General features: G+C 34.8%; 1 protein-coding gene across 1 annotated transcript; it reads left to right on the forward strand.

Moving 5' to 3' along the window:
- Positions 1 to 1,214: 1,214 nt before the first annotated feature.
- Positions 1,215 to 7,735, forward strand: LOC114028407 (olfactory receptor 11G2-like). The gene is made up of 2 exons (XM_027842646.1): positions 1,215 to 2,132; positions 7,715 to 7,735. Exons 1-2 carry the CDS (start codon positions 1,230 to 1,232, stop codon positions 7,733 to 7,735), a joined length of 924 nt encoding a protein of 307 aa, XP_027698447.1. The 5' UTR covers positions 1,215 to 1,229.
- Positions 7,736 to 13,435: the final 5,700 nt, after the last annotated feature.

The raw sequence follows: 13,435 nt of genomic DNA on the forward strand, positions 1-13,435 counted from the left end.
AAAGGAAAGAGAGTATAGGCAGTGCAGGTGGGAGGGTTTGAGAGGGAAAAACTGAGGGGTGGAGAGATTGAAGCTCACAGGGAGGATGAAGAGCAGCATTTGGAGTTTCAGGGAGGAGGAAGAGATGGACAGCAGATAACAATTAGATAAAAGAATTTCAGAGTCTATGGACACTGAAGTGGAATGCTTTTAGGTGATGGTAAGATCAAAGGTATGACCATCTTTGTTTGCAGCTGATATGGAGTGAAGGAATCTTTCATAGGAAATGAGTAAGCTGAGGAATTGAGAGGTTAGAGTTTATGAGGAAGCATCAGTAATTGAAGTCCCTAGTATTAGAGCAGGGATTGATGAGGAGAGAAAGACTGTGAAGCAGGCACTGAACCAAGGAAGGAGTGTCCTAGAGACTGATAGACAACAAACAACCCCAGAATTTTGATTGGGTGATAAACGTGGATTCAATCAAACTCAAAGTAGTTATTGAGTGATAATGGTAAAGGGAGAGCAGAAGTGACAATGGGGAGAGTATAGTATTTCTACTCCCCCACCATTACCAATGAGTCAGGCGATATGAAAGAATGTGCAGCCAATGCTGGAAAAAGTGTTCAGGGAAATTGGTGAGGACACACCCTCCACCAACATAGCAACTGCTCTGCAACCTGCAGACTGAAGGATTACCCAGGATACTGATAGTCTAAGTGACCTACCCATAATTACACAGACAATATGTGCCAGAGACATGTTAAATCTAAGGACTCAAATCCAGATCTTCTTGACTCTAAGCTTATCCACCTATCCATCATGTCACACTTTCTCTCATACCCATATTAAAGATAAGGAAATAGAAGCAGTTGAGGCAAGAGACCCAGAGTCAAATAGGAAGGTATTGGCAAACCCAGGACTAGAAACAAGGATTCTTGAATTTGAGTTCAACTGTCTTTGTTAACTAAAATCTAACCCAGATCACTACTGTGATCTGTAGTATTTTTGCTTTGTAGTATTGTGTTGCTTTACAGGGTAAAGGAATTCATCTGTATCTTCTCAATAGAGAGGGGACATCATAACATTGCCTCTCCAGCAAAAATCAGAACACTTACCATTTGATTAAAATAAATGAAAATGCAATTCACGTTTCTCAGGGAAAAAGCAGCAATCTCAATTTAATTTATTTTTTGATACCTAGCATCATCTTCATGGCTTCTGAAAAAAGAAATATCTCTGATACAGAAAACATGGTCAATTCTGTTAGTCACTTCATCCTCTTGGGCTTTCTCTCTAGTTGGGAGCTACAGATGGTCTACTTTGTGGTATTCTCAGTAACCTATATGCTAACATTAATGGGAAATGCAGCGATTGTCTGTGCTGTGCGCTGGGATCAGCACCTCCATACTCCCATGTACATACTCTTGGGGAATTTCTCCTTCCTGGAGATCTGCTATGTCACCACAACTGTTCCCAACATGTTGGCCAATTTCTTTTCTGAAACCAAGACCATCACCTTTGTTGGTTGCTTTATACAATTTTATTTCTTCTTCTCTTTTGGCTGTGATGAAGGCTTCTATCTTTGCATCATGGCATTTGATAGGTACCTTGCTATCTGTCATCCACTACATTACCCAATGATCATGACTACACACCTTTGTACTGGATTGGTGGCCTTTGGCTGGTCAGTTGGCTTTATCCTCTTTATAATACCAGTTGCTCTCATCTCACAGTTGTCTTATTGTGGCTCAAACATCATTCATCACTTCATATGTGATCCTGTCCCATTGATGGCCCTTTCATGTTCCAAAGCCCACACCACAAAGATCATTTACTCTACTTTCAATATTATCTTTATAGTTGGTACTTTTATCTTCATTCTCATCTCCTATGCCTTAGTTATTCTTTCTGTTCTGCGGATTCCCTCTGCTGCTGGCAAACGTAAAGCCTTCTCCACATGTGCTTCACATCTGACTGTAGTGATCTTATTCTTTGTCTCTGTTATGACGATGTATGTGCAGCCAGGATCAGAGAAGCCATTAGAATTCCAGGAAGTCGTGACACTGTTTTATTCAGTTATTACTCCACTCTTGAACCCCTTAATCTACAGCCTCCGAAACAAGGATATGAAGGCTGCTCTGCAGAAAGTTCTGGTGACCAAAAGGGCTTCTCACAAGACATGAAAGGCCATTGTGAAATCCATCTATTCTCTAATTTGAAATTAAGATGAAAGGGGACCTAGTAGAGAACTCTGTGAAATTCATTAGTAAACTGTACAAGCTTAGAGGTCTATGTATCAACTTAGGAACCAAACCCAAACTGGTGAATATAGTTTTTTTAAAGAATCAAGGTAAAGTGAGATTCTATTTCATATTTTCTCACTGATGAATATGCCCTAGGCAATCTTTTTACAGTCTGTAATTCATTTTTAAAATAGAGACAACACAATACGTGTTTTAATGTGTAGTAAGGGTAATTGAAATGATAGACTACATTTAAAGGATCTTGCATCTCATAGAATATATCCCTCTTTTCTGTGGATCTAACTCCAGTCAAAGATGTTTTAGTATGATAATTTGTTTTTATATTGGTACTTTATGACTTATTTTAGTATTATCAATTTTTACCAAAATATTATCCCTTTTCCTTCTAAATATGTGATTTTTTTTCAAAAAAATGCATTGTATGTTTAAGTGTGATATATGCGATATCTTGGATTCCAAAAAATTTTTATGAGAAAAAGGGAAAAAAACTTTTCAACTTTCCTTCCAATCAGAGGGAAAATGGAATATGGTTTTTTTTTTTAAATTATTCATTTTACAGTCAGTCTTGTTTGGAAAATTCATGTTCCACAAATGAAGCACACTTGTAATTTGTTTTCTATTCTGATACCCCAAAAGATTAAAGAACACTAAAGCCTGAAATTTTCTGATCATCTTAACCCTATTTTTTTGTTTTTTTCTGTACTGGAACTGGAAACAGAGTGGTGGGAAAGGAGGAAAATTAGCAAAATTTAATAAAATGTGCTGTGTTGACTATTTTTATTAAAGATGCCTCTTTTGTGATTTTGTGGCTTATTCAATCAATGAAAAGGATGCTACCATCCCAGTGACATGATTAATTAATGTCAAGACAAGGGAAGATACAGATCAATATCATGAAATTTTACTGAAGTAAAAGAATATATGTAAGTATTGAGTTCAATGTTTTGAAAAATCATTTTTCCCTTAAATTTATTCATTTTATTATTAACTTTCTACTACATCATTCTAAGAACTTCTAGGCATTCTAAAAGGTTTCATGGGGGTAGTTTAATATGGCCAATAAAATCATTAGCTAAAAAAAAGAAGAAAATTATATTTTCATATGGACTGAGTACTCCTGAAAATTGTCACTAAGAGCAAAACTGCATTAAATTTTTATTGTAAGATGGTATGAAAAAGAACTAGAATGGTGGTACATAGGAAAATATTTTCATGATCAGCCCACACTTAACAATATCTCAATACTTAGCTCCTCCAAATAGTTCACTTTTCCACCATTGAGAAAGTACTGTCTAACAGCAGATTATCACACATTCCACATGGAAATCCACAAATTAGATTCCACATCTAATTATAAACTCTTATGATTCTTAGACACTCAGCATGAATTGCCTTCAGATGGCATGAGGTATATGTTACATTCAGATGGACTTAAATTTAATTAATTGAAAATTCAGAGGGGTGAAACCAATATGGAGGAGTAGACCAGCACTCTCCCAAATTTCTCTCCAAACAACTCTAAAATAATGCCTCAGATCTAGTCTGGAGTGACAGAACCAAGGAAAGCTCATGTGAAACAATTATGTAGCCCAAGACAACTTAAGAAGTGGATGGGAAAGGTCTGTTTCACCTGGAAGATGGAAAGCCCCTGGAACACAGCACAGCCCTGGGATGACTACATTAGCAGAGATTTAAGAGAAGTAGTGGCCAAAAGAAAAACAGACTTTTGAGGAGAGATAGGGTAAAGAGGGAGGGAGGAAAAGAGAGAGGAAAGGAAGGAGAGAGAGTGAGAGAGACAGAGACAGAGACAGAGAGACAGAGAGAGACCTGAGTTAACAAATAATTGTTTGGTTTCTCTTTTTTCTGCAAAGAAAAGGGCTTTTACACCAAAACTGACAACAAAAAAAATTACTAATAGAGTGTTGTTACACACATAACTAAGCAGAGACTAAAGAGGTCCTTAGCTGCCCTCAATAAATTCAAGGCCCCTTACCCAAAAGAACTGTATTCTTGGATTCAAATAACATTAGCAGGTATCATTGCTGAATCATTCCTAGTGATATTTGAGAAAAATCAAAGAAAAGGCACAAGATTCATATATACAAAAATCTAGAAGCTCTTTTGTAATGTCAAAGACCTCAGAACTAAGGAGGTTCCCAGCAATTGAGCAATTGGACTAAATATCTGATCAAAAAAAAAAGTTTCCAAAAGTCTCCTGTGCTAGCACTGGACTCGGGACTAGGTGCTATTTGGGGTCACATTTCCACGGTGAAGAGGAACACTTACGGTTGTAAGGAACAGGGTCTTAAATTCCAGAGTCTCAGTTCTATTGCATAGAGGAATGCTTGCTGTCACAAGGTAGCAGAGACCATATTTCCAGGTTGTGATTCCAGATAAGAGATAAGTTGTTATCATGAGAGAGCAGGGTCCCTACTTGGCTAAGTACCACTGTGCACTCCAGGAGAAAAGAGACCACAAGTCTCTCCAGATCACACCATGCTGGAGGCATCAAAAACTTACAGGACCCCAGAACTACCTGTGAAAACAGTAGGGAAGAAAGCCCTAAAACTTGAGATGCTGCCCTTCCCTTCCCCAAGGTCTAAAATAAATTCAAGTTCAAGAAATAAGCTAGAAAATTGAACAAACCACAAGAAGAGAACTGGATCATAAAAGACTACTGTAGTGATACAGAAGTTCAAGAAACAAACTCAGAAGAAAACAATGTGAAAACATCTTATAACAGGGCTATATCCCAAGAGATCACACAAACAGGAAAAGGACCTACATGTACAAAAATATTCATAGCAGCTCTTTTTGTGGTGGCAAAGAATTGGAAATTGAGAGGATGCCCATCAATTGGGGAATGGCTGAGCAAGTTGTGGTATATGAATGTGATGGAATGCTATTGTGCTGTAAGAAATGATGAACAGGCTGACTTCAGAAAAACCTGGAAAGACTTGTATGGTCTGATACTGAGTGAAGTGAGCAGAACCAAGAGAACATTGTACACAATAACAGTCACTTTGTGTGATCACTAATATGGATAAATTTAACCCTTCCTGACAATACTAGGACCTAAGACATCTCCAGAGGCCTTGTGATGGAAAATGCTATCCACATCCAAAGAAAGAACTATGGAAGTTGAATTACTATTTTTTTTCTCTTCTGTTGAGTTTTGTTTCCTCTTTCTGATGGTTCCTCCTATTGGTTTTAATTTTTACTTACAACATCACCAATGTGATGTATAGCCTATATCAGATTGTGCACCATCTTGGGGAAGCTGGTGAGGAGGAAAAGGGAGAAAAATTTTAAGCTCAAAAGCATTATTGATAAATGATTATTGATAAATCAAAATATATTAATAGAAAAGGAAAGAAAACATCTATAATAAAGCTTCAAAGAAAAAATGCTGATTAGACACAAGACCAACAAGAATTCCTAGAAGTACTAATGCAAGAGATCTTTTAAAAAGAAAAAATTAAAAAATTAGAGGAGGAAACACTGGGGGAAAATTATTTACAATACAAGTAACACAAGAAAATTGTTTTTAAAATAATAATTAACTGCTTTGTAAAAGTGGCACAAAAACACTTAAGAAAAGAACTCGTTAAAAAGTAGAATTGGCCAAATGGTAAAAGAGGGAGCTAATAACTCTATGAGACATCAAGAAACAATAAAACAAAGTCCAAAAATGGGGAAAAAAGTAAAATATCTCATAAGAAAACCAAATCACCTAGAAAATAGATCAACTAAAGATAATTTAAGAATTATTGCACTACCTGAAATCCATAATAAACAAAACTAAACATCATATTTCAAGAAATTATAAAGAAAAATTTCCCAGATGTCTTAGAACCAGAAAGAAAAATAGAAATGGAAAGAATTCACCAATCTCCTCCTTAAAGAGAGGAGATGAAATGAGAACTCCGGGAATTGCATAACTAAATTCCAGAGCTCCTGGGTCAAAGAGAAAATATTGAAAGCAGCCATAAAGAAACAATTCAAATACTGTGAAGCCACAGGCAGGATTGCAAAAGTTTTAGAAGCAACCATGATAAATGAGAACAAGATTAGGAATATGATATTTTAGAAAGCAAAGGAGCTAGTATTATAACCAAGAACAACCTACCAAGCAAAACTGAGTATAATCCTAAAGGATGGAGGGGTGAAATTTAATGAAATAGAGTATTTCTAGGAATTTCTAAAGAAAAAAACAGAGCTAAGAATATTTTACATTCAAACACAAGACTCAAGGGAGGAATAAAAAGGTAAACATGAGTGAGAAATCATGAGGAACTTAATAAGGTCAAACTTTATGTTCTCAAATAGTAAAATAATACATATAACCCCCAAGAACTTTATTGTCATTAGGACAATTAGGAAAATGGGGAGTCAGGGTCAGGCAACACTTGAATCTCACTCTCATCTCTATTGGTTCAAAGAGGAAAGAATACACACACACATAATCAACTGAGTATAGAAATCTGTTTTAGGGAACTAGGAGAGGAAAAGACAAAAAGGAAGGATCGAGATGATAAGGGGGAGGATAGGTTAAGGAATGGAGTACTCAAAAGCAAAATAAACTTTTGAGGAGGGACAGGGTAATAGAGAGAGAGAGAGAGAGAGAGAGAGAGAGAAACAGAAGAAAACAAAAAATGGAGGAAAATACACAGTCAGTGATAATAACTCTGAATATGAATTGGACAAATTCACCCATATAAAAGAGGTTGATAGAAGAATAGATTAGAATCTAGAATCCAAGAATATGTTGTTTAAAAGAGACACACTTGAAACAGAGACACACAGTTAAAATAAGGGACTGAATCAGAATCTGTTGTGTTTTCACTGAAGTTTAAAAAAATAAGGAAATGGGGGGGCAGGGGTAGCAGTAATGATCTCACACAAAGCAAAAGCAAAAATAGACCTAATTTAAAAAATAATCAAGGAAACTACATTTTGCTAAATGTGCCATAGACAATGAAGTAATATCAATATTAAACATATGTATTACCAACATAGCATCCAAGTTCTTACAGGAAAAATTAAATGAATTATAGGAGGAAATAGTAAAAGTATACTAGTGGGATACCTCAATTTATCCCTGTTATAACTAGATAAATCTAAACATAAAATGAATAAGAAATAAGTAAATGAGAAGAATAGAATTTTAGAAAAGTTAGACATGATAGATCTTTGGAGAAAATCGAATAGAAATAGAAAGAAAATATACCTTTTTCTCAACTGTACATTGCACCATCACAAAAAAATTACCATATGTTAGGGTATGAAAACCTCATAAACAAATAAAGGACAGCAGAAATATTAAATTTATCCTTTAGGGATTGTAATGCAATAAAAATTATATTCAATAAAGGGCCTTGGAAACACATTAAAAATTACTTGGAAATTAATTCTAAAGAGTGAGTGGGTCAAAGAATAAATCATAGAAACAATTAATAATTTCATTAAAGAAAATGACAACAATGAAATAACATACCAAATTTTGTTGAATGCAGTCAAAACAGTACTTAGAGGAAAACTTATATCTCTAAACACATATATCAATAAAAGAGAGAAAAAGCAGATCAATGAATTGGGCAGGTAACTAAAAAGAAAAAAAAACTAGAAAAAGAACAAATAAAAAATCCTGAATTAAACAACAAAATAGAAATCCTAAAAATGAAATGAGAAATAAATAGAAGTTAAAAAAAAGTATTGAACTAATAAATAAAACTAGCACTCAATTTTATGAAATAACCAATAAAATACAGAGAGGTTTAGTGAAGAAAAAAATGTCAAACACACCAAGGGAACCAATACAAAACAGCAGCCTAGCAGTACCAGATTTCAAACTATATTACAAATCAGTAATCATAAAAGCACTTTGCTATTGGCCAAGAAATGGAGTAGTTGATCAGTGGAATAAATTAAGTACACAATATACAAAAGTAAAGGACCACAGTGATCAAGTCTTTAATAAACCCCAAAGTTCAAGATTTGAGGTTAGAACTCACTACTGGACAAAAACTGCTGAGAGAACTGGAAAGCAATCTGGTAGAAACTAGGCATAGACTAATATCTCACACCATATACCGATAAAAGCTCAAAATGAGTACATGATTTAGACATAAGGGTGATATCATAAGCAATTAGGGAATTGGGGTGGGGGGATTACCTGTCAGATCTATGGATAAGGGAAGAGTTTATGACCAAACAAGAAAAAGAGGATCACAAGCAGTAAAATGATTAATTTTGATTACATTAAATTAAAGAAATCTTTGCATAAATAGAACTGATGCAGAAAATATTAGAAAGAAAGCAAGAAACTGGAGAAAATTTAATCACTAATGCCTCTGAAATGAGCTATATTAGATAAAAATTGACATGGAAAAACAAGTCCATTAAGAAGATTGAAAATCCTGCATGTGGCTGAAAATAATGACAAACTCATAAGGCATGGTACAGCATGCACATAATGGAATTAGTGATTTGTAAAAGGCACAGGAGATATAATGATTAATAATTGAAATAAGTTTCAATTTTCAGATATCTGCCTATAATTTTTAATTACTTTATTCTGTTGAGGGACAGGTACTCAGTGGATCTTTGTAGGAACTGGCCAGTAAAGTACTTGGAAGACTGAATCCCTTGAAATAAACACACAATTTTGTTCAAGAGAAATACTTAATGAAACTCTCAAGCATGTGGTATTCCTAACTCAATAAAAAAAATAGAAATCAACAAAAATTTACTCTAATAGGTGAATAGAATTTGAACAACAAATCTAAATTATTTGTTAAAAGGAAATGGAATTTGATCTCCTCTCCTGGGTCCAAAAAGGTCTCCCCAAAGAGAGGGTACAGGGAGAAGAGATAAAAAGCTTGTTGGCCATTTGTATGCTTTCCAGCCACTGCTACACACAAGAAATGGTAATAAGACATGATGTTTTCTATTATGCCTTCCTTCTAGAGAAAAGATTAAAGAGAGCAGAGCCCAAAAGTCTCTGCTGTCATATTCCATTAGAAGGAGAGTGAACGAGTCAATGTAACTTTAGAAAACCTTTCTTTAAACCCATCCTACTACTTCTGATCCATGTTCATTACATGCTCAGATCCAGGCCTGCTGAAAAGATGGCAGCAACATCATATTTTCTATATCCTAAGCCTTGCCAGATATGAAATTCAGAAGAAGTACTCTCCCTCCCTTCTAAGGTAAAAGTTGATTTTGCATCAAAGGGTTATGCTGTTTTAATTAACAGAAAACTGCCTACTCAATCCTATTGTGATGACTCATTGGGGACCACAGACTCAAGAATGTTTTGACCTACTCAGAAACAGAAAATTTGTTCCTTTAATACAGTCAAACTAAAAAAAAAAAATTAAAGCATAGTTTCCTGGGACTTCATTTTCAGTCTGTAGCCCAGAAAGGGAAAGTGAAACCCTCCATTTAAACAGCTCAAAGGTAATTGCATGTCAGCCACTACTTGTAATATTACCAAGGATAGCTACACAAACAAACATAATATCAATATTATCCATAAATATAGCAACATTTCTATTAACCTTCTTAAAATACAGTTTTTGAAGATATATTTTGTTTCACCTTACTCATTGATGCACAACTGCATAATTGGTTACTATCTATGAGAAGTTCTCATTTCATGATAAACAGAGAAAGCAGATATTCTTGAATATACAAATGAACAGTCTCACTTAAAGCACCATACCCAACATTACACTGATTCTGACTTCTTCTAAATAGTAAAATAAACTATCTTGGAATAGACAAAAAATTTTAGCAGAGACAGTGAGCCAACTGACAATCACTTTAAAAGCAGTTTGGGGGTCAAGATTTGTGTTTTTATCTTCATTTCTATCCGCCACAGGCCCTAACAGGTTTGCATACACAGGAATTCATGTATTCATTCACTTGTTTAAAAAAATTAACAAATATTTATTGTCATGATCAATTTAAGAATTAGAAGGGATCTTAGTCATCTAGTCTACAAACCAAATGAGGATAATGAGGCTCACAGAAGTGAAGGTCCAAGCTACAAAGCTACTTAATGGCAGACGTGGAGCTCAAGCCCAAGGAGGTTTCAAAAGATGAATCATGAGTTATAAGCAACTATATGTTTCAAATAGATCAAGACTACTTGACCATTTTGAACTAAGGAAATAAAAGATTAGTCAGTCCCTATGAAATAACAAGATTCTACTTAGAAGTGAAGTTAAGGTCTGGGATGAATAATCTTTTTCCACAATTATATGTGTATAATGTCTACCCCTTTCGCATGAAGACAGGAATATCAAATGAAATGTGTAGGTTAAGCTGTAATGTCAGGCAATTGAAGTTCATGAAATGGATAAAAAGATAGAGTAAAATTCATGACTAGGGTATGAGTTTAAGATGAAAGATGGTGGGAAGGCAAAGAAATAGACAAGGAACCACAAGAACCTACCTGTAATTACAAATGGTCTTCCTAACCACTTGTGAGAGCACTCCCTTGTCATTTCTTTTTCTGAAGTTTATATCAATACTTTTGTTTTTTATTATATTCATTTCCAAATATTTCCTTCCTCTTTCCTCTTCCCAGAAAGCCTTCACTTGCAACAAATATTTTAAAAGAGAAGTAAAAATCCCTTCAGTAAAAAGAATCAATACATAGACCAAATCAGACAGTATATGTAATATTTCACACCTATACTCCCCCATATCTTCATGAAGAGAGTCAAATAAATTTTCTCAACTCTTCTCTGGACTCAAGCTTAATCACTAAAATTATCCAGTATTTGACTTCATTATATTGTTCTTTCCATTTAAATTATGGTGGTCTGAGTTTTGTTTTCTTGGTTCTACTTATTTTACTATATAATACAATAAGGAGCAACTAAATGGTGCAGTGGGTAGAGCACTGGTCTTGGAATCAGGAAGATTCATCTTCATGAGTTCAAATCTGGTCTCAAATACTAACTTCCTGTATGACCTTGGTCAAGTCTCATAATCTTATTTGCCTTAATTCCCTCATCTGTAAAATGAGTTGGAGAAGAAAATGACAAGGTACTCCACTATCTTTGCCACGAAAACCCCAAATAGGGTCATAAAGAGTTGGGCATTACTGAAACAATTCAACAACAACAACAAAAATAATACAATCAATGTTTATTAAGTACCTACTATGTAACAGGCACAATGCTAAGCACTGAGGATATGAATAAGAAAAAGAAAACCTGTCCCTGCCCTCAACAAGTTTACCATGTAATAGAGGAAGACAACTCACAAAAAGAAGTTGAAAGACAGGAGACAGGGAGGGACAAGATATGGTAGAGTTTAATCTAAGCAGTCCTACTGATGAGAAATGACTCTACATTGGCTCATATAAGTCATATAGGAAGTATGGGAATTTAGTGATCTCGGCTGAGCAATCTTCCACATAGCTGTTAATAGTTGGCAACTCTTCCTTTGTGAGTTCTTTGCTAATATCCTCTGACCATTTCATTCATATATAGGAAAGTTTCTGAATTCTTTATAAGTGTCATTTTTCATATCACAGTTACATTTTCTTATGTCTCTGTAGCAGCCATTCTTGAATCAAAGAACATCTATTTGTTTCCAACTCTTTGCTACCATAAAAAGTGCTGCTATAAATAATTTGGAATATATTTCAGCTTTTTTGTTCTTTGTATATGTATATGTATATATGTGTGTGTGTGTACACACGTAAATGTATATATGTATGTGTATATGCATATATGTGTATGTATTCTATAATGTTAATTTCTTAAAAGAAAACTACGGATTCAATTCAACAAGTGTTTATAAAGTGCCTACTATATACAGGGTGTCTCAAAAATCTTACTGCATGTTTAAGCTTTCATAGTTTAATAAACATTTAGCATTAATAGCTTAAAACTGCACTAAGAGTTTTGGGACATCCTATATAAAACAATATGGTAGCTGCTGTAGCTACAAGGACAAAAATTTTAAATGGACCCAGCCCTCTGGGTGCTTCCATTTAATGGGAGTGGGGGGAGATACAAAATGTGCGTATGAGTGAAATACTAGGTAATTTGAGGAGGTATAGTTAGAAAGTAGCAAGCTAAGGGAAAACTTCATGGAGGAATTAGTATCTGACTTGAGCCTTGAGGAAAAGAAAGACTTTTGTTTTCATGTTTCCCTTTTACTACCTCTTAATTCAATGTTGAAAAATTCTTTTTCATTTTTAATTGAATTTCATGTTTTGTATTTGGCATAATTTCTGCAGAAAATTCTGATTTTTTTTTCCACTTGCCTTCTCTAAGAATCAGATTCTCCTTATCCTAAACTCATTTGGGTCCTTAACTTGGGTGGGTCAAAGATCAGCTCATCCTTAGAAGTGATAACTTCTAATTATTATGATGATTACAACTACTTTTTTTGTTATTTTTAATTATTTCCCTCGTGATTGAGAATAGCAGAATAGATGAGAAACCATCTCTGCAAATGAGCTATGCTTTAGGGAATAGCAAGACTTATGATTTCATTGAGAATCAGTAAAACTCAAAAGTACTCTTGTGAATTGAGCTAATACAGACTTCAGAACTCAAGGGGAAAAGACTCAAACTTCAAATAACTATGAAGTGAGGAAATAAACACACATCCATGCCTGCCTCTGAGGTTTCACTGCTGATGTGTGAATATGATGTCTAAATCTGAAAAGAGAAACTCCTTTGAGACTCACTATTTACAACTCCTAATGGGTTATAAATTAGGCCATTACATTTATTTCATGCTCATTGCCCCTTGGAGTGATGGTTTCATCATTCGTGAAGTTTACTATTATTGCCTACATTTGAATTACAAAATTGGCACAAGGAAACTATTCAAGGAAAAATCATATTTCCCTTATTAATGCCTATCTTCAAAGCTACTTTTTCCTCTCTCTCTCTCTCTCTCTCTCTCTCTCTCTCTCACTGAAAAGTAAAAAAAAAGCAAAAACAAAAAACAAAAGAGAGAGAGAGAGAACGAGAAACAAGGTTCTATTTTGCTATATGCATGTTCTAGGACAGATCCCCCCAAGATTTTCCTCCCTTCTTTACTTGTTTCTTCACAGCCATCTTCTCAGAAAAGAGCCATCATAGAACTGAAGAAGCCCATGCCACATGTTGATAATTATAGCATCTTGTGAAGTAGAAAGAATCTTCACCTTGGGG

The sequence above is a fragment of the Vombatus ursinus genome, unplaced genomic scaffold (genome assembly GCF_900497805.2).
Source record: "Vombatus ursinus unplaced genomic scaffold, bare-nosed wombat genome assembly UNPS02014880.1, whole genome shotgun sequence".
Lineage (NCBI taxonomy): Eukaryota > Metazoa > Chordata > Mammalia > Diprotodontia > Vombatidae > Vombatus > Vombatus ursinus.

Excerpts from the sequence above, each read along its gene's own strand:
- LOC114028407 (XM_027842646.1), top strand. The coding sequence starts at position 1,230 with ATGGTCAATTCTGTTAGTCACTTCATCCTCTTGGGCTTTCTCTCTAGT. Across the intron at positions 2,133-7,714 it reads CTGCTCTGCAGAAAGTTCTG|AAAATGACAACAATGAAATA; the intron begins GTGACCAAAAGG and ends ATTTCATTAAAG.